Genomic DNA, 23,302 nt, shown 5'->3' with positions numbered 1-23,302 from the left:
TGTAATTTGGGAAGATATGGCTAGACTGCCTCCCATAGGAATTGTGTTGATTTACGCCCCACCAGCAACGCCTGTGAGTGTCTGTTTCCCGCAGCACTGCCAGGCAGTGTGGCTGTGAAAGAGTCTTGCTCTTTGCCAGCCAGAGAGGTGAAAATGGTGTCTCTATGGGGATCTGCCTTGCATTTCTCTTATTATGAATGAAGGTGAGCATCTTTTCAAAGGTCGAAGGGCTACTTGAACTTTTTTTTTCTGTGAAGTGGTTTTTCATGACCTTTGCCCATTTTTCTGTTGGATTGATTATTTCTAGGTGCTCTTCATATATTAGAAGAATGAGCTCTTTGTTGTTAAATGAATTGCAAATATGTTTCTCAGATTTTTGTTTGTTTTTGACTTGCGTGTGGGCGGTGGCACACAACACGGGGTTTTGTTTCCTGTGCTACTGCAATTCTCAGTCTTTTCCTGTTGCTTCCAGATTTCGAGTCACAGTTGGAAAGGCCTTCCTCATTCTGAGATTGTGAGGGAATTCACCTACGTTTTCTTCTAGTTCTTGAAGGGTTTCAGTTTTCTTCTATACAAATATTTGGAGTTTATCTAGGTGTATGGCATGACGTTTATATCCAGCTCCAGTTTTTTCAAGATGACTCTCCAGTTGTCTTAATACCATATTTTTAGAAGCCCGTCTTTACCTCGCTGATTTGAGATGTCAGCTTTCTATGCTAATTTCTGTGTACAGTTAGGTCGATGTCTTGGCATTTTCTTTTGTTCCATTGGTTGGGGGTCTGTTCATGAGCCAGCAATGTGTTGTTTTAGTGATTCCAGCTTTATAATATGATTTAATATCTAGAATTGTTGGTCCCCTCTGACTGTTCTATGGTGTCCATGGACATTCTTGTTTTTGTTTTTTTTAAGATTTTATTTATTTGTGAGAGAGAGAGAGCACAAGCAGGGAGCGGCAGGCAGGGGGAGAAGCAGGCTCCCCACTGAGCAAGGAGACTGATGTGGGGCTTGATACCAGGACCCTGGGATCATGATCTGAGCCGAAGGCAGACATTTAACTGACTGAGCCACCCAGGCGCCCCTATTGTTCTTTTTCGATATATACTTTAGAATCAGCTTTTAAAGTCCCAGAAAGCAAAATTGTTAATATTTTTATTGATATCATATTACATTTATAAATTAATAGTTGCAGAGAATGGGCAACTTTATGAGACTGAGTTTTCCTATCAAAGCATCAAAGCACATGTTTTGTCTGTTCCATCCGTTCCAGGCTTCTTTTGAATACTTCACATGGGTTTTGATATGGTTGACGTATGGATTGTGCACATTGGGATATGTTGCAGAAAGGACCATTCTTCCCCACCCCTCCCTACACCCAGGCCCTTTGCAATGTGACTTTGTAACTCCTTCAGTCAAGAGATGGGCGTCATTTCCTGACCTGTGGATTTGAACCAGTAGAACATGAGGGAAGTAACATTGTGCCACTTCTAGACCTAAGCTCAAGAAGGCCTTGCTGACGTCTGCCCTCATTCTTGGAACCCTGCCCAGCCACCACATGTGCTCAGGACAGCCTGCTGGAGAATGAGTGGCCGTTACCCCTGTATTCCCAGCTAAGAGAAGCAGCAGCTGGCCCCCAGAAGCAGAGCCCTCTAGCCCTCTAGCTACCGTTAGCCGACACACAGAGAGAGCCCAGCTGAGCCCAGCCCAGTGCCCCAGAACTGAGAGCTAAATGAGCTTAGTAGTAAGTCACTTAGCTGTGGAGTGGTTTGTAACAAGGCAAAACCACCTGGTACCTATAATTCATTTTAAACTTCTTTCTGACTGTCCTATCTTTTTACTAATGTAAATGGGGACTTTTGTAGTGATTGACCAATGATCTACCAGACTTCTTTCCTTCTCCTCCTGCCTTCCTTGCAATTTTTTTTGCCGTGTGACTTGAGTCCTAACCAGCAGAACATGGGAGAAACTGAACAGGCCTCTCTATGAGATCATACGACCCCCACTGTGATCCTCTGCCCTGTGCCTTCCGGGGTCCTGTGGCTGGATGCGAGTGTCCAGGGCAGCCTCGGAAACCACTTGGAAGCTGAGAAGAGCCCCTGTCCTCCTGGGTCCCTGAATCACTGTGGGGAACAGAGCCCCCCCGCACTCCGCATTCCTGGTCCCCAGCACACCACTGATGATGCTTTACGTGAGAGCTAACCTGCCACTGTGTCAAGCCGTGGAAATTAACTAATACAGGGTCATCCCCCCCCATCATATCTTCTTTCTTTTCTTTTTTTTAAAAAAAAGCTCTATCGAGATAGAATTCATATACCAAAAAATTCGCTCTTTTAAAATGTACAGTTCAGTGGTTTTTAATATACTCATCGAGCTGTGTCACAATCTCCACTATTCAATTTTAGAACATTTTTATCTCCTCAAAAAGAAACCCCATATCCACTAGCAGCCCCTCCCTATGCCCCCTCCTCCAGCCGTGGCAACCACAGTCTCTGTGGATTCGCCTATTCTGAACATTTCTTATCAATGGATTTATGCAATATGTGGTAATTTTCAGAAGTTTCTTTCACTTAGCATAATGTTTCCAAAGTTTATGTTGTATGAGATCAGTACTTCGTTCCTTTCTGTGCATACTCAGTAATGTCCATTGTATGGGTGGTAGCACATTTTGTTTACCCCTATGTCAGTTGGCAGATAGCCCAGTCTTCGGCTATCATGAATAATCCTGCTATGAACATTCATGGATGTTATAGACTAAATCGTGTCCCCCTCCCGGCCCCTGAAAAACCATGTTGAATCCCTAGCCTCCAATGGCGCTGTATTTGGACATAGGACCTTTAGGGAAGTAATTAAGGGAAATGAGGTCATAAGGGTGGGGCTCTAATCTAATAGGACTGGTGTCCTTATAAGAGGAAGATACCTCTCTCTCTCTGTCTCTCTCTTTCTCGCTCTCCCTGAGTATGCACAGAGGAAAGGCCATGGGAGGACATGGCGAGAAGGTGGCCATCTGCACATAGGAAGAATGCTTTCACCAGAAACCAAATTTGCCAGCACCTTGATCATGGGCTTCTAGCCTCCAGAACTGTGACGACATGATGCCCCTTGTTTAAACTCCGTCTGTGGTATTCGTTACGGCAGCCCGAGCTGACCAATCTAGTGTGCAAGTGTTTGTGTGGACAAGTGTTTTTGCTTCCACTGGGTATATACCTAGGAGTGGAATGAATGGGTCCTATGGTAACTCTATGTTCAACATTTGGAGGAACTGACAGGCTTTTCCAAAGCAACGGTACCATTTTATGTTCCCACGGGTGGTGTAGGAGGGTTGCAGTTTCTCCAGTTTCTCCATGTTGCCAACATTTGTTTCTTGCTGTTCTTCTGATTATAGGTTAGAGCCATGTTAATGGGCGTGGAATCGTTGTGGTTTCGATTTGCCTCCTTCTAACGACCAGTGATGTTGAGGATGTTTGGCCACGTGTGTATCTTCTTTGGAGAAATGTCCACTTGGGTCCTTGGCCCGTTTTTCCCAACTGCGTTATTTGTCGTTTTATTACTGAGTTGTAAAAGTTCTTTAGATAGTCTGGATACAAGCCTCTTATCAGACCTACAATTTCAAAACTTTTTTCCCATTTCTGTGGGTTATCTTTTCAGTTTCTTGATGGTCCTTTGAAACGAAAGTTTTAAATTTTGATCATCTATTTAATCTATTTTTTTCTTTTGTTGCTTGTACTTTGGTACAGTATGTGTTAGGTTTTGGTATTGATTTTATATTTATTTCATAAAAAGAATTGGAAAATTCCAAGGTGCCCTGGAACAATTTAAATAATATTAGAAATACTTGTTTTTTTTTAAAGGTTTGGGAGCATTTTTCTGTGAAACCATTTGGGCCTGGGGCTTTGGCAGGTGTGGAGCTCCAGTCTCGCCTCCGAGCAGAAATTGCCAATTTTAAGTAGTTAAATACAGGTAGACTGTTTGGTTGCCATTATCATGTGTTTTGTAAAGGCAACATTTTTTTCCGGTGGTTTTTATGGTCTATAGGAAAGTTTGTTGCTCTTTTTCACTTTTTTTCTTAATAGTATCTTTTTTAAAATGTCACTGTTATTTGTTATAATTTGTGTTTTTAAAAAGGACATCCAGGGGCGCCTGGGTGGCACAGTGGTTAGGCGTCTGCCTTCGGCTCAGGGCGTGATCCCGGCATTGTGGGATCGAGCCCCACATCAGGCTCCTCCGCTAGGAGCCTGCTTCTTCCTCTCCCACTCCCCCTGCTTGAGTTCCCTCTCTCGCTGGCTGTCTCCATCTGTCAAATAAATAAATAAAATCTTTAAAAAAAAATAAAAAGGACATCCATTAAAATGTACAATTCAGTGCATTTTTATAGAGGCAGACCTATAGCCGGGAAAGTACCACCAAAATTGAGATTCAGACTGTCTACGTGGCTCCCAGAAGACTCTTTGTGTCCCTTTGCATTCCCCGCTGGACTTAGGAAACCACTGACCTGCCTTTTCACAACAGGTGGATTTGCGCTTTCTAGCCCGTTACATATACAGCATCATGTCCTACGGACTCTTTTCTGCCTGGCTTCCTTCACTCAGCATGATCATTGGAGATTCATCTCTGTTGGTGGTTGTATCTACAGTTCACTTTATTATTATTGTTGTTGTTGTTGTTGTTGTTGTGTAGTACTCCACCACACACACACACACACACACGCACACACACACCACAATTTATCCATTCACTGGCTTAGGGACACCTGAGTTGACTCCCATTTTCTATTGTTACAAAGAAGGCTGCTGTGGAAACTCGTGTACAAACCTGTCTATGAACTTAAACTTTCATTTCCCTTGGCTGGATAATTAGGAATAGAATGTCTGGAGCACATGATTATCTCACAGTATCTTGCTATGGATTCTGAGCCTGGTTGTTTGTTTGTTTGTTGTTTGTTTGTTTGTTTGTTTGTTTTTTAAAGATTTTATTTATTTATTTGAGAGAGAGATTGAGAGAATGAGTGGGGGGAGAGGCAAAGGGAGAAGAGCAGGGACTCCCCGGGCTCCATCCCAGGACCCTGGGATCATGACCTGAGCCGAAGGCAGGTGCTTAACCGACTGAGCCACCCAGGCGCCCTGTTGTTGTTGTTTAAACTCGTCATTGAGGAGCTCCTGGGAGGCTCAGGCAGTTCAGCGACTGCCTTCAGCTCAGGTCATGATCTCAGGGTCCTCGGGTCAGGCCCTGTGTCGGGCTCCCTGCTCAGCTTCTCCCTCTCCCTCTGTGCTCTTTTTCTCTCTCAAGTAAATAAATAAAATCTTTAAAAATAAAGATAAACTTATCATTGAAAGGGTTGGGTTTTGTCAAATCACTTATTTGCACAAGGGCCGTATAGGGGGGTGAGGGTAGGGAGAGGGTCCAGGCAACTTTCCAGGCTTTCGGTCCAAGGACTGCTTGGTCTGATAGCGAAGAACTTTTCCTGCAGACACAGAACCTCTGTGCAGCACATTCCTTCTACCTCTCCACACCCAGTGGGCTTGGGAAGGTTTTAATCCAACCCTGCACCCCCTAGTTCCCTCACGGCCACAGCACCAAGTGACACCATGCCTGCCTTCCAGGGTGAGCCCCTCATATTTAGAAGGCTTGTTTTTGCTGGTGTTTTCTGAGAGTTGTCACCCCTGAGCAATTTCCAGGACTTTTCTTTCCATTCTTGCCAGCACTGTTCAGTCTTGTTCAATTTAGAGTTCCCACCGAGGTTGGGGAAGGGGCATTTCTCCTTCCACTGGAGGGATCCGGGGTCTTTCCCCACCAGGCCCCCGCCCAAGGCCCTGTCCAGCACTCTGTCTTGTTCTCCTTGTAGGACTCAGGGTGGAGTTCACGTTCACGAGGACGGGCTGACAGTGACCTCTCCTGTCCTGATGTGGGTCCAGGTAAGCACAAGGATCCCTGACCCTCTGTTGAGACCAGGTCCTCATTGGGAAATGGAGGTCGGCCTGGCTCCTCGAGCTAGACGCAGCCTCAGCCAAGCAGAGAGGACGTGGAAAGGGCTTGCAGGTCTGGTGCCAGAGCACTTGTAGGCCCTGTAACCGTCTTGAGAATACCGCCTTTCCCAAACCTTTGCCAAACAGTCTGCGGAGGCTTCGTGGCCACCCTTGTACCCTGAGACCCAGACACAGCACTGGCTTCTCAGTGTTCAGGCTCAGATGGACCCCAAGCCAGGCCTGCCTGCTTAGGACCGACAAGAAAGGAAGATGCCTGTTGCCAAATATGAGTGACCCATGGAGCCACGGGACCAGGGGTATGACCACTACAGACCAGCAGGACAGGGCTGTGTCGGCCTCGGGGGTCCGGAGACCCTGAAACTGGAAGCCAGCCAAAGGCAGTGCTTAGTGTGTCTGCCAAAGCGGGTCAGTCCTCCAATACCTGGTTAAGCAATTCCCTCTCCTAAATTCTTTCTGTAAAGATAACAAGTGTAATTAAAAAAAAAAATTTTTTTTTAAATCAACTTGACCCTGACTCATACTGGAGGACTGAGGTAAAGGACAGCTTTCCACCAGACAGGCCAACTGGAATGTACTTCCTAGGGCTGAGGCAGACCAAGGGACAGTGGGGGTGACAGGCAAGAGTCGGTATCTAGAGGTCCCAGCGATAATGTCAGGGGCTTCGGATAGGTTGGAGCCTTGGGGTGATGAGCAGTGCATAGAGAGCCATGCATGGGAGTGGAGTCACATGATTTCTAATCGTGAGCAGTCCCCCAGGAGTGGACCTGTTCTAGCTTTGCCAGTCCCCCTTCCAGCTGTGCCCCACTCCCTGCTCGAGGTTTGGCGCGGAGGGCTGAGCCGGCAGCCACAGCCAGGGCTGCGAGAGGAGCCCTCCCAGCACAGAGCGGGGACGGTGGAGTCAGGTCAGAGCTCCCGTGGCTGCTCTGCCCTCAAGGGAAACGCAGCCTGGCGTGAATCTCTAATTCCTGCCCTGAAATCTTAGGGGGGCGTCAGGCTCTGCTGGGCTGCTCCGTCTATCCCACACTTGGGGTCTTCCAAGAAAGAAAATTGCACCCAGATGGTGGAGGGTGGAATGGGGATGGGGACAGATGGCCACCATCTCCACCTACTCCTTCAGCCTGGTGCTCCTGGACACACGGAGTCTAGGCCTGGTCCCCTCTCCGAGGGGGGCCGTCTCCTGTGCTCTTCACTTCTCTGCTGCAATGGAGTCACACCAGCAGTCCAGTGGGTAGAAAATGCAAATGAAAGAAACCACGATTTGATCCTCCTTGTTTTTGCTCTTCCTGAGTGCTTGGAAGTCCCAAATTGGAGAAGCAGAATTTGAGGGACGAGTGGTTTCTGATTCCATTTATTTAAATGTTTTTTACCATGGTTCATCTTTTTCTGTGATTGGTGCCTACTTTAATGAATTATTCCAGTGCGTATATATCCCAAGCCATCGGCTCTTTCGCATCTCCGGGGTCATGGTAAGCGTTTCAGTGCTGAGGCCCATGGGTTTGCATGACTTAGTGGTTCGGGACCATCATGGTGGGCTCTTTGTCTTCTCAGGCTCTGGATATCATCTTGGAGAGGATGAAGGCTTCGGGCTTCGACTTCTCTCAAGTTCTCGCCCTATCTGGGGCGGGCCAGGTTGGTCTGCAGCAGCCTCCCTGTGGTGTGTGGGGCGGCCGTCGGGCAGGGGTGCGGGGCTCCCCTGGAGGGAATGCTGCTTTCTGAGAGCCGCCGCACACATTCCGCGGTTGGTAAGGACCCCTGCCGCTCTTCTGCCTTGGAGAACGTAGAGCTTGCCTCCTTGCTGAAGGATCTGAGGCGGCTGGTAGCGTGAAGCATTATACAGAGCACTGGGTAAGGAGGAACCAGAGAGAGGTCCTCTAACGGGGTGGAGGAAGCATTTGACGTGCACTTATGATGCGGCCTGGGAGCACTAACATTGCTTTTCTGTTTCCTGGAAGTAGAAGCAGTCAGAAATTATACTCCTAATGATAGCAGTTTAGTAGTAGCAATATTAGTAAAAATAATAACAAAACACACTGACTGAGCACTTGGGGCAGGCCAGGTGCAGTGCCAGGCGTTTCACCTATACTGTTTTTTTTTCTTTTTAGAAAGAGAGAGAGAGAGAGAGAGAGCACGTACGAACAGGGGGAGGGGCAGAGAGAGAGAGAATCTCAGGCAGACTCCGCGCCCTGTGCAGAGCCCGACGTGGGGCTCACAACCCTGAGATCATGACCTGAGCTGAAACCAAGAGTCTGCTGCTTAACCCACTGAGCCACCTAGGCGCCCCTTATGTATACTGTTTGACCTAATCTTTATGATGATTTTATATATTATGTCAGGGTGCGTTTAGTACGGGAATTCTGTGTCTGCTGCCTGGCTCTGTCCCCTGGCCTGCCATGTAAATACACAGTGCATAACCACTTCGTTTAAGTTTTAGCTACTGCCTTTAGTACCATTGCCATTTACATGGGGACACTGAGGCACTGATGTCACTTACCCAAGGTCACACAGCTGCCTGGAGGAGGAGTCAGGACCCAAGCTGAGTCTTATCCTCCGAATCACTTTGCTCCATGGTGGATTAGCCTGCTTTCACATCCTCCTTACACAAAGCTTACTAATTTTTCTGAAGCCACCTCTTCTCCCCAACCCCCCAACCTAACAGGAATTTAATGCTCCTGTCCTTGTTAAACAGATTCCCTGGGGGATCTCTTCCACCTCGCTCATCTGAGCCCCAGGCTGGGATACTCTCTCCCTCCTGGGCATCCCCTGATCCCATGCCAGGTGTCCCGAGAACACCTCCAACTTACCATGTGCTAGACTGAGTGCTCTCTCTTACAACTCATCTTGACCCCACGTCCAAGGGGTCCCCGTCTCCTGTTGATTTGTTACATGACTCTTGAATCTACTGCCTCTTCTCCAATCCTGCCTCTTTTGCCCCAGCCTGAATATCTGTGATTTTTCTCTGGGCCTCTACTTGGGCCTCCCTGCCTCCCATATACCTTCTCCATGACTCCCCCAAACCCTTTCATACATTCAGCCCTAGCCATGTTACTCCCCCGCTAATCCAGAGTTCCCATACCTCCAAGATAAGCCCCCCACGTCCTGAGCATGGATGTCCAGCTCCTGGTGTCCAGGCTGCCACCTCCCCCTCTAGGCCCCACCACCTCCGTCCTGCCCGAGACTCAGCCCACTCTGTAGAATGCCACCGCTCCCCGCACCTGCCAGCCTCTCTCAGCTGTGCTTGCTCTCCTTGTGGAGCACCCATGCACTCAGCTCTGGCTCCTTTCCTGCTAATCATGTCCCCTTCTACCAGCTCGTTCAGTGCCCCTCCGCTGTGTCCCCACTCCCCTGCCACTGCACATGCATAGGGTTTTGTAATTGTGTGTTTGTGTCTTCTCCCTGACTCAACTACAGTATTGTAGAGAATAGGGACAGTACTATTCTATTCATCTGTTCCATTGCCCGCCGTGGTCTAGGTGCTCAATAAATGGTTGTCGAATGAATGAACGGCTAACTGAATAAAGGAATGAATTTCAGGTAATATTATGAGCAATATATTTAAGTACAGTTTTACAAGGATACCAAAGTCCAAACCACTAATTCTTTCTCGGACCCTTCCTAAAGTTTTGAGGTAGACAGGACAGAGTTCTCATTTTCTAGAGATGAAAACCAAGTCTCAGAAAGGGAATGAGTTCTGTGAGTAAGAAGTGGCAGGGGCAGGCCTGGAGCCAGTTCTTTGGGGTGTGGTCTGGAGTCTTCCTGTGTCTCCGGGAGGTGAGCCCAGTGTGTGGCCATGTGAACATGTGCTTGGGTTTTCCCTTGACAGCAACATGGAAGTGTATACTGGAAGACTGGGGCCAGCGGGGTGCTGACAAGCCTGTCACCAGACCTCCTGTTGCATAAGCAGCTGCAGGTAACGGTGTGGAGAAGGGCCCAAGCCCCTGCAGGCCCTGAAGTCTGGGGCTTTTGTGCATTTGTCAAAGGTATAGGAACTTGGCTCAGGCAGTAGTGTAGTGACCATGGTCTACCCTGCTTCCCGCTGGACATAGCTGTGTCTGGACAGAGGGTCGGGTGCTAACAGCCCTCGTCACGGGTCCCTTCCTGCCAGGCATGGCTCTGGCTAGTTCCCCCTCAGAGATCTCCCTTTGGGCCACGATACCTCCTGGTGGTGCTGGGAAGCAGGCCCTGTCTTCTCCATGTTTTCCCGCTCCAAATGCCCCTGGGAAACTGCACTTTGCTGCAGCTCTAGCCCTCCCCTGCTCATCTCTAGTGTTGCCTGTGGTGCTCAGGTGTCCAGAACCTTCTACCCTGGGCTTTCTGGGGAGAGACACTGCTGAGCCAGGCTGAGGTTTGGGCGGGAAGGGCTTGCCCGCGGGTCTTCCAAGGTCACATCCAGGGAGGAGGTACCCACCCCTGCTGTGACTGGCCATGGAACCGCCTGTGCCAGGGTACCTCCCAGAGTCAGCAGGCAGAGTTCAAGCCTGTGCCTTTGTTCCTCCTTTTCAGGCCTGTTTCTCCATCAGGGACAGCCCCGTGTGGATGGACTCCAGCACCACAGCCCAGTGCCGCCAGCTGGAGGCCGCTGTGGGCGGGGCGCAGGCTCTCAGCGGCCTCACCGGCTCCCGTGCTTATGAGGTGTGCAGCGCCCGCCAGGGTTTGGGGGCTAGGGTTGGCCCCGGGAGGAAGGTCCTGTTGCTGGCTCTGGTCCCTTGTCTCTGGGTGTCTGGGAGGATGCAGCAGGTGAGCTGCCCCAGTGGGGATCACATGAGGCGCTGTGGGTGTCGCCCCCGCAGAGCCAGGATTGGGCCCTCTGGCCCCTGGTTCTGCTCAAGGCTGTCCTTCCTCCCTCTGCTGCCCACAAGCAAGGGCAGGCCTCCTGTTGCCCAGCAGGGAGCCACGGTGTGAACACGGCTGTGCGGGGTGATGATGGCACCTCCACTTCAGCATCTAACCTGGGGATAAAAATAGCACTTACGCTTCCAGCAGTCTTGAAGCTGAAGAGAGTCGATGTACTTGGAGCAGCTCCTGGAAAAGTTTAAAAAAAAAAAAAATGCGTCTTTCCTGCAGGATTCAGCCACTGTTCCAGGACTGGCTGTGATTGGCCCGGCTTGGGTCATGTGACCCTACTTGGGCTACCTGACATAAAAAGAATGGGGAGGGGTGGGGAACATGCCTGTGTCTCCTGCGCAGGTGCCCTTGGTTGGCACAGTCACTGTGTGGGGTGAGGAGAAAGGCTTAGTCGCAAAGGGTGTTCAGCAAACATTTCTAAATTTGAGGCCTTTGTAAAGCTTTCATGACACTAACTCATATCCAGAGCATGCTATGGTGACCTCACTTTCTGGAGGTGATCATTGCACATAGGATTTGGGTTTTTAAGAATTTGCACTCTTTCTCCAGCGTTTTACAGGAAACCAAATTGCAAAGATCTACCAGCAGAATCCTGAGGCCTACTCACACACAGAGGTTGGTTAAATGCTCCTATTTTATTTAAGTCACAGTTGAATGTCTTTTATAATACTTAGCTTAAGCATAAATACATCCCGTATGCATTGGCCAAAAACACTGATTAGCAGACATTAGAAATGGTACATATTCAGTTTGCTTATTTCTCACTGTCAGGCCATTTCCAGAGAGGAGGGAGAGAATGGAATCATGTGAAAGAGAAGTCAGGGCCTCTCCTGACCAGGCTGGGCGGAGGTCAGAGGCAGAGGTCAAGGGCAGGGTGGGTGCCATGGGGACTGGTGTCTTCCTGGGGCCACCTGAGTAGGAGATCTGGGTGCCCTTTAGTGTCTGTCCCCTCAGTTTCCTGCATGGTTAGTGCAGGATGGCTACCAGGGGCTTGATTGGTGTGGGCTCCATGTTTTCTTTGGAAATGGGGAAAGCTGGACACATGTGTCCCCATCTGTGGCCCTTCCAACCAGAGCCTGTGTCCCAGGAGCTCAGATTCATTCCTCGATCCACAGCTGCTGCAAGCCAGCACTTAATGCCGCCTGGGAAGCAGCTCCACACCTTGGCTGGTGATCTTCATCTCTGAATAATTAGAAAATGATCAACGCACGTTAAACCAAAGTGCCTTTTTTATCTTGGGAGTTAACAACATCCCATTTATTATGTGACAACTCAAGGTGCCAGATTATTCTGCAGCATTAGCCACGTAGATTTGGGGGGGGGGGGGCAGGGCAGCGATGAAAAATCCTCTCCACATTCTGTGTATGGAACAAAGGCGGCCTGAAGGGGGACAAGAAGTGTTGGCATTCTCTGCAGTGGTCCAAGGGCCCATGTTGCCCGTGTGGAAGCACGGATGCTCAGGGGGCATTTGAAATCCATTATCAATTCCTCCAGCTCATGCCTGGGGTCTGTGGCTTCTGAGGGGCCAACTTTCACTCACACCTATTCTGAACCCCCGAGAGTGTCTTTGTTGGTTCTGAATCCTGTGGCCACACATCCCACTTCCCTCGTGACTAGATATAAAGACCGCAGAAACGAAGGAAGGAAATCAGGCACCACACTCCCTGGATGCCAGGCGGAAAAGCCACTTCCCTAAGCACGGCTTTTTCGTGGGCCTGGTTGCTCTTTCTCTTTGCTGGACTTGATAGTTTTCTGGCCCATCAGAAACTGCAGAGTGAGGGGCTCTCCCGGAGCCTCAGTTCTTGGTATTCCAGATACTCAAACGCTCTAGTGTCCGATACTCAGTCCCCGCCATTCCTGGGGCATCTTGCTCAATGTTCCTGCTTCCCTCCCCAGTTTAAAACTCAAGAGCATTCATTCGGTTCTGGAAATGAAACCTATCTCACTGCGTTTCTTTCTTTCACAGAGAATTTCTTTGGTCAGTAGTTTTGCTGCTTCCCTATTCCTTGGGTCTTACTCCCCTATCGACTACAGTGATGGTAAGCCTTCAGAGTCCCCCGAGGGTGTGCCTATTCGGTGGGCATGTGGACATGTGCTCCTGCGGGCGGTGTGGGCCCCATCCACCGGGGTGGGTGCTAGACTTTTAGCCCTATTGTCTTTTGCTATGAAGGGAGTGCATTAGTTATCTTTCGCTGTGTGATGAATGACCCCAGTGCTTAGCAGCTGAAGACCACAAGTGTTTTTGTTTGTTTTTTTAAGTCTAATGCACTGCTTAGCAGATTAGGAACGTTTTTTTAAATATTTTATTTATTTACTTGAGAGAGAGCAAGCACGAGTAGGGGGAAGGGCAGAGGGAGAAGCAGACTCCCCACTGAGCAGGTAGCCTGATGTGGGGCTCGATCCCAGGACCCTGAGATCATGACCTGAGCTGTAGGCAGATGCTTAACTGACTGAGCCATCCAGGCGCCCCGACCACAAGTGTTTATTATCTCACCGAATTTCTGCAGGTGTAATCTGGGAGCAGCTGAGCTGGGTGGTGCTGGCTCAGGAGCTCTCAGGAGGTGGCATTCAAGCTGGCAACCAGGACCAGCCATTGAAAGGCTTGACTGGGGCTGGAGGATCCACTTCCAGGGCCCCAGACCTGTTAGCCAGAGGCCTCGCTTCCTCACCATGTGGGCCTCCCATAGGACACCAATGACACTGGAGTCCCTGAGTGAGGGATGAGAGGAGAGGGCGGCCAAGCAGAAGCCGCAGAATCTTTTACACCTTAACCTTGGAAGTGACATGCTATCCCTCTGGCCCACCCTACTCATCGCACAGACCTACCCAGGTACAGGAAGGCAGGGAGCTCACTAGGTGTGAACACCAGGGCTCAGGGATGAGCATGCGCCATCTTGGAGCCTGGCTGCCACAAGGAGTTGTTTCTTGAAGTTTTGTTCACATTGGGGGAACTCAAAGGAGCGGTGAGTTTCTGGAGTCAACGCCTTGCCAAAAATTAATGCAGGTGATGCCGGTGAGGAAGGAGAGTTGGGGAGAGGTTGCCGAAGACACTTTGCATGAGGCCAGGCTACACGGTCTGCGAACAGCAGAGGGAGCAGAGTGCAGAGCGAGAGCCCAGACCTATGTGCGTGGCTTCTGGAGAGTCTCGGAATGCTCAGAGCCTCCAGGGAATCCGTCTGGAGTTGTCCGAGGGCTGTCGTAGGCCACATATCGTTCTAGCGTTTAGGGAGAGAAAGTAAGGCGACTAAGCGGTGGTCCCCAAGCTTCACTTACAATCTGGAGAAGAAAGGATTCCCACAGGTAGCGCTGCCCCAGTCAGGCCTGCAGAACCCTAAACCTGGAGTAGCCGGCGGCCACCCGCATTCGCCACACCCACGCCAGGGGTGTTCAGTGCGGCTGGGGAACGCTGCAGCCCTGCTCCCATAGGCGTTCCGAAGTTTGGGTTCTACAGCCTGGGCCAGGCCCTCTGCTCCGCTCTCCTCACTCACCTGAGAAGTCACGCCCTGGTTTACCAGTGATCTCACCTCCTCACTTGGGTGCATGACGCCATCAGCGTCCTAGCCCACGGCTGTCCACCTCCACTTGGGCCCAGTGGAGGAGGAAGAGCAGAGCCCTCCTCCTATGCTCTGGCTTCTCTCCCCTTTGCCGTCCTCAGGAAAGCCTTGGGCGACGTAGAATGTTTACAGGCCGGCTTTGTGAGCTGATCTCAGTGATTTCCTTGAACCGTTCATGTGCTTGGGGAAGCCTGAGGGCCGACCCACATCAGCACGGGGCTGCTTCTGAGCAGACACCTGGAACCCGGGGGGCACGAAGAACAGTTCCTCGTCGGTGTAGTGTCGGGTCTTAGGACGGCGGATTCCCAGGCTAACGTGAGGAATATTTGGAGGGGGGGTGGGGCCATGTGTTTCCAAGGGTCCCACTGACCTCTGGCTCCCGGCCTCTCTAGTTGCCTAATGACCCAGGCACACTGTATTCATTCCGTTGGGAAAGAGCTCCAGGTACGAGTTTGCTGCAAGAGATCGATCGGCTTTCCTCCAGATTGGTGCCTGTCCAGAACAGCTCCTTTTCAAAGATGTTTATTTCTTGTTTCCTTCATTCCTTAGGTTCTGGAATGAATTTGTTGCAGATCCAGGACAAAGTCTGGTCGCAGGTTTGCCTTGGCGCCTGTGCGCCTCATTTAGAGGAGAAGCTGGGCTCACCCGTACCGTCGTGCTCCGTGGTGGTAGGTCCCCTGGCGGGTGACGTGGCTCGTTTCAGAGCTGGCAGCTACTGGGGCAGCAGTGCAGAACACACACACACACACACACAGAGTCACCCTCGTTCATTTATTTACACACACAGGATTTTCAGGCTGGCATAAGAGAAGTGTTTGACGTAAATCAAAGCCAGAAACATCTGGATCAGTGCCTTGCATTTAGTGGGTACTCAGATGCACGTACAGATGATTGCCTCGTGGCGGTGAGGTGTGGGGTAGGGGGACTTTGGAAAATTCCAGTAGAAATTTATTAGAACAGGAAGAAAAGTGGAAGGCATAAGTGGTGGGTGATTGCACACGTTAGGAAAAAAGACACAGAATGTTGACCTTCTAGGGCTAGGAACCACCTCTGAAGCTTGAAACAGGCAATCTGGAGAAAACAGAAAGAAATATGAACGGGCTGGGGAGAACGCAGGCTCTGGCCCCAGGTTTCCTGGGCTGGAACTCTGCGTTGGCCACTCACTGGCTCTGTGACTTTAATCTGTGCCTCGGTTTCCCCATCATTTCCGTCGTTCCTGAAACAGTGGGAACAACGGTACTTTCTCAGTCTTCAGGCCGTTGTGCAGAATAAATGAGTTGATGCATTTAAAGTGCTTAAGATAGGGGCACCTGGCCTAGCTCAGTTAGAGCATGCCTCTCTTGATCTCGGGGTTGTGAGTTTGAGCCCCACACTGGGTGTAGAGATTACTTAAAAATAAAATCTTAAAAAACTTTTTTTAAAAACAATAAAATAAAGTATTTAAGATAGTGCCTGGTCCCAAGGGTAATATTAAAAACATTTAGGGTAGCCACATGAAAAAGAATGAAATTGGACCCCTATCTTGCACAATGCACAAAAATTAACCGAAAATGATTTAAAGCCTCGAATGTAAGACCTGAAACCATAAAATGCCTAGAAGAAAACAGGGGCTGGTGATGATATTTTGGATTTGACACCAAAAGCAAAGGCAAGAAAAGCAAAAATCAACAAGCTGAACCTCATCAAGCTTAAAAGCTTCTGCACAGCAAGGAAAACCATCAATAAAACAAAAAGGCAACCCATGGAATGGGAGAAAATATTTAAAAATCATATACGTGACGAGGAATTAGTATCCAAAATATATAAAGAACTCAACTCCATAGCATAAAGGCAAAATACTGCGGTGAAGAACATTTACCCGTTAGCGCGGCACCCCCATTCAGAATAGACACGGGTGTCCCCCAGTTAACTGCGTTCTTTGCTGTTCTGTGGGGAGAATGGAGTAGAGGGAGACTGGGGCCTTGCCCTCAGGGGCCCTTTGGTGGGAGCACTTGCCACACACTCAGTAGAGCGAGAATTCTAGGTGGTTCTGCGTGTTGGTGGGAAGGAAGGAGAAGGTCCCTGAGGCCCACTCGTGTTGCCTGTTCCGAGTCCCAGCCACTTTTCTGAGATCGACTCCGATGCACAGAGCTTAGGGAGGGGTGTCCCCTGCCTTGGAAGGGGACAGTTCAGGACCCAGGCCCGCTGAAGCCCGGCGGAAAGAATAAGGAAGGGCAAACAGGAAACGGCCAAGCCTCTGGGATCGGTATTCCATGCACAGCTTCTGGTTTTGTGTGAGATGGAGAGCAGTGTAGGGTCCACGGCAACTGGCTTTGTTTGCCTTAGGCCAGGAACACATGCCTCCAAGAGGGAGCCCATGCACAGACTAGCAGCTCGAGGAATGGAAAAGAACCGATTCTGAAAAGTGTATTTTCATTTGTAACCTATGTGCCCATGAGATGGGGGAAAACAAGCCAGATCCATGTTTCCCATGATCCCTTCTTCCGCAGGTAGTGCCCAGATAGCTTTCTCATTTTCCGCAGGAAGGTATTTGGGATATAGGGTATTGGACGCTTCTCCAGCCCTGGCTTGCAGCCTCCTAACCCATCTATTTTGCCAGCAGCTGTGGCTTCACGCGGGTGTTACCTGGCCGCACCCTGCCCCGCTGTATCTCATTTCTCTCACTTTCTGCCCGGGGCTTCTGTGACTCCATGTTTGTGCTCTGCAGACCTGGAGGTCCGGGGAGTTCATACCCCACAGGACACCCTTCACCAGTAGGGGCCTGTGGAGAGCTGCTCCCCGTCCCATCCCCAGGTGGACAGCCCCCAGATCCTTCACACACAGCTCCTCAGACATTGCCCACAGCGAGTACCAGCTTGACAGTGTACCTTTGGGTGGGCTCTCCCTCCTCCCCAGTTCTCCTCTCGTTTCCTGGGATCGCTTCACCAAATAAGCCACCTGCATACGAACCCTGACTCAGGCTCTGTTTCCTGAGGCAAACCGGGCCAAGACACTTCTCTCCCAGGAGATGGCTTATTCTGATGTAGATCTGAAATTTTCCTGGAAGGAGCAAAATTTTCTTTCCATATACCAGGATAGCCCATCATTTTTTAAACATTTGGAACTGAGATAAAGTCAGGGGAAGGGGGGAAAAAGTGTTTTTCTTTTACAGCTATGCTCTCTAAAGACTATGGGTCTGTCCAGAGGTGTCCCTGCTGTCTGGTCCCACAGATGCCCTGGGAGGAGCCCTGGGGGCCATGCTTCCCAAGGGTGTTCCCTGTCCCCCCCTCCCGCCATTTTTGGTTTATTTTCTTTAGAAAGTTGACCTGTGCACTTGCATGTTTGGTTTTTCTTAATCGGATCGCTGGGCTGATAGAGCAAGGGTGTGAGGCATTATGTTCTTCCAGGAATTTGCTTACTGTGTGTCCTCTTGTTATTTATTTTTAATTAATTTTATTTATGTATTAGAGAGAGCATGAGAGAGAGAGAGCATGAACGGCAGGGAAGAGCAGAGGGAGAGGGAGAAGCAGACTCCCTGCTGAGCAGGGAGCCCGACATCGGGCTCGATCCCAGGACCCTGACGTCATGACCTGAGCCAAAAGCACACGATTAACCAACTGAGCCACCCAGGCGCCTTGTTATTTATTTCCCACTAATGCTGTCTCAGACTTTGGAGCTTGCAAAACAAGTACAAGTTGGGGATTGGTTTGTTCCAGCTGCCTCTCAAAATCCAGTGGTGGTCAAGGCAGTGGGATGCCCTAATATTTGTGGTTGCAAGCCTGTGCTGGGCTCCTCCAGCTTTTTGTGAACGGGAGGGAAATCCCTGCTTTACGACAGGGACTGATGGGAGTGCAGGCCCAGTGACCTGGAGCTTGTAGTGTTCTTGTGACCTGAGGCTCGGAGGGCTATGAGGAGTAGGTCAGATTTGCCTCAGTAGGGTGTGCTTGCTTTTCCTTTTCAGGGAGCCATTTCTTCCTACTACGTCCAGCGCTATGGATTTTCTCCAGGATGCAAAGTGGTGGCCTTCACTGGGGACAACCCTGGTGAGTACCTTGGAGGATTTCACTCTCCAAGTAGTCTGACTTGGTCCATGCTGGACATTTGAGAATGCCAGTCCGGCCTCTGGAAACCCTTCTGTGGCAGGCCCCTTCCTCCCTGGCCACCGGCCACACTGCTGGCCTGAAATCTGACTCCTTGTACCTGCCCCACCTTGGCTCTGACTCTGCCCTCTGGAGCAGCTGAGGGCTGCCCCTGCAGGTGAGAATGATCAGCGGTTAAGGAAGGCGGTCATGCCCACCCCTCCCTAACTGCCTGTTCTGTTCCAAGCTAAACAGCTCAGTTCCTCCAGCGCTTCCTCTAGAACATGGTTTTGGGTCTCCTTCCTGTCATTTGATCTGTGGGTATGAATTATTCCTCATCCAAACACCTTGTCCCTTCCCCAGCCACTCCCGGAGGGGTCATCCGGTCTCCGAAGAAAGGCCTGGTGGCCACACTGTGCCACCAGACTGCAGCCCCCTCAGCCCCACTCTGCAGCCCTTTTCCTAAGTAAGGAGCCACCAAACTAGGGTGCCAGGCAAATGCACACACAGGTACAGGACACCCAGTGTGCCTTGAATTTCAGAGGAACGATGAATAATTAGTATGATAATTATATCCCACGCAATATTTGAATTTCACATAATGATTTTTTAGTGTAAGTATGGCCCAAAGTATGTCTCTCTGAAATTCAAATTTAACGGAGTGTCCTCTGTTTTTTCTGGCACCTCTACCCCAAATCAGCATTCTCAGCTCCTGCTCTAAGGAGGTGAGTGTCAAGTCCGTGGCAGAAGACCCGGCTGCTGCACGGGTGGGGCAGGGGTCTGCCGTCCTAAGGAGGCTGACTTGCTTCGAGCCTCTCCTGTTTCTCTCCATGGTCAGGGAACATGACTCTCTATTTCTTCTGTTTTGCTCTCCTTTTAAATATATTTCTTTTCAGTTGTTTTCTGCCTTCAGCCCTCCTCCCTGTTTCAATACCCACCAGCCTCCATGTACTTTCCTCCTGTTGGCTGTGCAGACGACAGGACATGGGCATCCAAAATAAGTAAATAGAGAGAGACACACATGTCTAGGGGCAGAGTTGTATGCCTTAGAATAGAGCGGATGGTCCTTGTTGAAATTCATTCTTAATAGCGATAGTTACATTATTAGTATTATTATTAGATTTCGTATTTTCTGCAGTGTCTCTATATATTTTTGTGATCAGGAAAAAGCCCTGAAGTCGCTACTATTATTACAGCCATCACTAAGAATAACACCCATGGAGTTCCTCGGTCTGCTTCCGCCTGTCTGCTCTGGGGCCAAGGGCACAGCAAGCATGTCCCCGCCACACTTGTGGCCGCATCAGTGTCCTGGCTGTGACCCCTCCCTCCTGGGACAGCCTTGGCTCTGGCATCTGGAGGGAACCCCAGGAGCCAGACAAGGGCCTTTCCTATCCCTGAGCGATTTCCCTGTTGGCAAAGCACAGAACCAATCAGAGCAGGTTTTGGAGAAGGGATCCCAGTGCTCCTGGTCCGAAGGTGGAGGGGAGGTGGAGGCCAGTGGACAGTGTCCGGATTTCCACAGTGGCAAGGCATGGAGTCCCATGCTCTGTCCCCTGGGTTGAGAGGCAGCTGCAGCCTGCAGTGTGTGGATTCTGGTGCCCTAGGCTCCCAGGGGACTCTCAGGCCCCAGTTCCCATCCGCCCTCAAAGCTGGGAGGTCCAGCCTCCCTCAAAGAAGAACGGTTGGTGTAGGAGCACCAACTTAGGAAAGTTCTACACTTTTGCAGGCCATGTCTATTTCCTTTCGGAATGAAATAACTTCATCGAGTCTCATTAGCCAATGTATATCCTTGTACCTCCTCTGTCAGCTAGAAGAATGTCAGGGGGAAGAATGGGCCTTTTTAACCACTGAAGTGAGCTTCTGGGCATGTATGAGCAGGAATGACAAAGAAGCAGTTTTCCAATCCTTCCTCTTGGACCTCCGTTTCAGGCTGAATGTTGGAGATACCAGGCAGGTAGCCCTCAGTCGGTCCCTCCCGAAGTCTGACCTTAAGTGTGTTGCTGTTTTAAATAATGCATTAGTTGCTCGTTCCCTAAAACAACAGCAATAACAAGCAAGCAGACTAACCAAGGCTTACGTTCTTTTTCTTACTCACAAGGGATACCTCTTCACTGCAGGAAAAAAAATTGTTAAATACTGACAAACCAAAGAAGGATGTAAAAATCACCCATAACCTCTTAACCCAGAGATACCCGCAGTTAAAATTTTGATGGCTGTCCTTCCACTTTTCTTTCTGTGCCCACGAGTAAACGTATTTTGTTTTAACTAACCCGGCAATGTTTTTGTGCAGCATCATTTTAACAGTTGCCCCGGGCCCAGTTGTCCCCCATTTATTCCCTAGTCCCTTACGGTGGAGGTGGCGGGGCTTTCAGTGCTTGGGCAATGCAGGCCGTGTTGACGCGCACACCCCGTCCTGTCCCTAGTCCCTACAGGCTAAGTTCTCCGAGGTAGGGTTCCTTGGTCCAAGGCTCTGACACACATGGCAGCAGTGATGGAGGACACCTGTCCCTCCTACGTTTCTCCTTTTCCTTTCACTTGTTCAGTCCGTCACCCAACATTTAGTGAGCCCCCGGTCCATGCCAGACCTTCTGTCAGTTCCAGAGCATATCGTGAGCCAGGCAGATGCAGGTTGCTGTTCTGGGCCTCGTGTCTCAGGGGGATGGACCCTGCCCTTTACATTCTGCCTCCTTTACACTCCTGCCTCACCTTTGTCTTTCTCTGCCATGTGTATTCTGGTGTCTTGACTTGGCCTCCTTGGTTCTCTGCACTCTGGGGAGCACCTGATGGTGGGGAGCTTGGACCCTTTTAGAAGAGGCTTCCCCACTCACATCAGAGGCCCTGACCACAGGGGCTCTACCCTTTGACCCCTGGGACCTTCCCTTGGGCCACTCTGAGCCCTCAGCTCACCCTGTTCCTGCCTCTACCCTAGCATGTAGCTTGGGGCGGGAGGTTTGGGGCTGGGTCCCACCTGGGGGTGACTGTGGTTTGCTTTGTGGTTCTGTGTGACCTTCAGCTAACCAGAGGCTCCCCTCCCATTCTCAGCGTCACTGGCAGGCATGAGGCTGGAGGAAGGTGACATTGCGGTAAGGTGACTTCTCACACCCACAGGCAAAGCCAGCTCTTTCTGCCCTGGGGGACGAGGGCCCCAGCAGCATCTTCGCTGCCTGTTAGAGGGTTTGCTGGTCCCAAAAGGCAGCTGAGGGAGGGATAAGAAGACCCAGGCCCCAGGACCTATTCATATCGCCTCTCCTAGAAGGTCATGGCCTTTGCTGGGTAGGCAGGTCCCCTTGACAACGGCCAGTACTAGTAGGTACAGTGGCAGAAGGGTCACACACTGGGCCGGAAGACTGTGAGCTCCCCGGATGAATAAAGAAAACATAACCTGTACCCTTCTGGGTCTTTGGGAAACTCATTTGGGAACCATGTGTCGCCCAAACCATTAGTTAGATGCAGTGGTAGTAAGTTCTAGAAAATCGGCCCACAGTTTCCATGAGAGCCTAAATCTGGTGTGGGAGGGTCAGAAGAGGTTTCTCTGAGGAAGTGGCATTTAATCTGAGGTCTGAAGCATGACGAGTGAAATGATGGGGGTCAGGGCCGGCAGAGCTGGGCAAAGAGGTGCCTCATCTCTGCCCATTTCTTCCCAGGTCAGCCTGGGCACCAGCGACACCCTCTTTCTCTGGCTCCGGGAGCCCATGCCCGCCCTGGAAGGGCACATCTTCTGCAACCCGGTTGATGCCCGGCACTACATGGCGCTCCTGTGGTAGGCTTGGTGGGCAGTGGGCAGGTCCGGCACCGTCTGGAGCCCTCGAGCTAGTCTGCTCAGCAGGCTCTTGTGAAATGAGACCCCAGGACTCATTGGGTTTTTCTGACAGCAGAGCTGGGTGGGGAGGAACCCCGGACCTGGAGTCCTCCCTAAATCCAGATTCCAGTCCCATCCTCAACACCCATATCCTCTGTGGCCTGCGGCAGACCCCATAGCACATCTGAGCCACACTTTGCTCCTAAAAGGCGAAAAATAAAAGGTTTACTTCATAGTGTTGTTAGGACATGCCTAGCACATGGTAGACCTTCAAGAAATAGTAGGAAGGACATCCTGCCCCCGACAGTTGTCATGGAAGAGGTGCGCTCTGCGCCCTGATCACAAGCCTTTGAAACATGCCGGAAGCTACTCAGGGAAGTTTCTGAGCCTCCAAGCCCCAGGAACCACTGGAGGATATGTAGGTCTAGATAGTTTAGCCAGCTCTGTTCCATCGTCCAGGTGGTATAACGTGTAGAAGCCACAGCTTCCCGTCTCTCCCTGGGGTGACTTTGTGGCAACTTCTGTAACCAGAGCCCAAGACAAGTGTCTCTCCCAGTGATTCCCAGGGACCTTTGCTGGGCCTGAAGCCTGAGGGAGAACCTCAGATCTCTGCCATTCACTGCCTGGGGGTTGTGGTCCAGCCTGACCTGCAGCCCTTCGACCTGGAACTCCTCACCAAAACACATGGGTCCAGCCAGCAAGCACTGGGTCCCTCCCTCAGGTCCCTCCCTCCCTTGTGTGCACTTCTGCAGCTTTAAAAACGGCTCGCTCATGAGAGAGAAGATCCGTGATGAGTCTGCGTGCTGTTCCTGGAGTGATTTCTCTGAGGCGCTGCAGTCCACGGAGATGGGCAACGGCGGGAATCTGGGTAGGCTGTTCGGTGACACCCAGACCTGGGAAGGGTGGCAGCTGCCGGCAGGAGGGCCCCAGGGGACGGGGGAGAGGAGGGCCATGGAGCAAGCCAAGGGGAGCCCTAGCTGTCTGTCCCTCTGCTCCGTGGGCCTTCTGAACTAGCGTGAGACCCTATGATCTGAGTGAGGTAGGGCTGTTCTCCGTATAGACCATAGCCGT

At 50.6% G+C, this 23,302-nt stretch overlaps 1 protein-coding gene across 1 annotated transcript in view; it reads left to right on the top strand.

Moving 5' to 3' along the window:
• XYLB (xylulokinase) overlaps positions 1-23,302 on the top strand; it is a 51,981-nt gene that overhangs the window by 6,841 nt on the left and 21,838 nt on the right. The window contains exons 3-13 of the mRNA XM_048216144.2: positions 5,837-5,906; positions 7,527-7,607; positions 9,799-9,885; positions 10,479-10,607; positions 11,370-11,435; positions 12,787-12,859; positions 14,924-15,042; positions 18,315-18,396; positions 21,475-21,515; positions 22,077-22,192; positions 22,984-23,099. Coding sequence (XP_048072101.1) covers positions 5,837-5,906; positions 7,527-7,607; positions 9,799-9,885; positions 10,479-10,607; positions 11,370-11,435; positions 12,787-12,859; positions 14,924-15,042; positions 18,315-18,396; positions 21,475-21,515; positions 22,077-22,192; positions 22,984-23,099 — 980 coding nt within the window. The remainder of the gene's footprint in view (positions 1-5,836; positions 5,907-7,526; positions 7,608-9,798; positions 9,886-10,478; positions 10,608-11,369; positions 11,436-12,786; positions 12,860-14,923; positions 15,043-18,314; positions 18,397-21,474; positions 21,516-22,076; positions 22,193-22,983; positions 23,100-23,302) is intronic.

This window comes from Ursus arctos, unplaced genomic scaffold (assembly GCF_023065955.2).
Source record: "Ursus arctos isolate Adak ecotype North America unplaced genomic scaffold, UrsArc2.0 scaffold_20, whole genome shotgun sequence".
Classification (NCBI taxonomy): Eukaryota; Metazoa; Chordata; class Mammalia; order Carnivora; family Ursidae; genus Ursus; species Ursus arctos.
The sequence above is the reverse complement of the archived record's forward strand: the minus strand, read 5'-3'. Positions and strand labels throughout refer to the sequence as shown.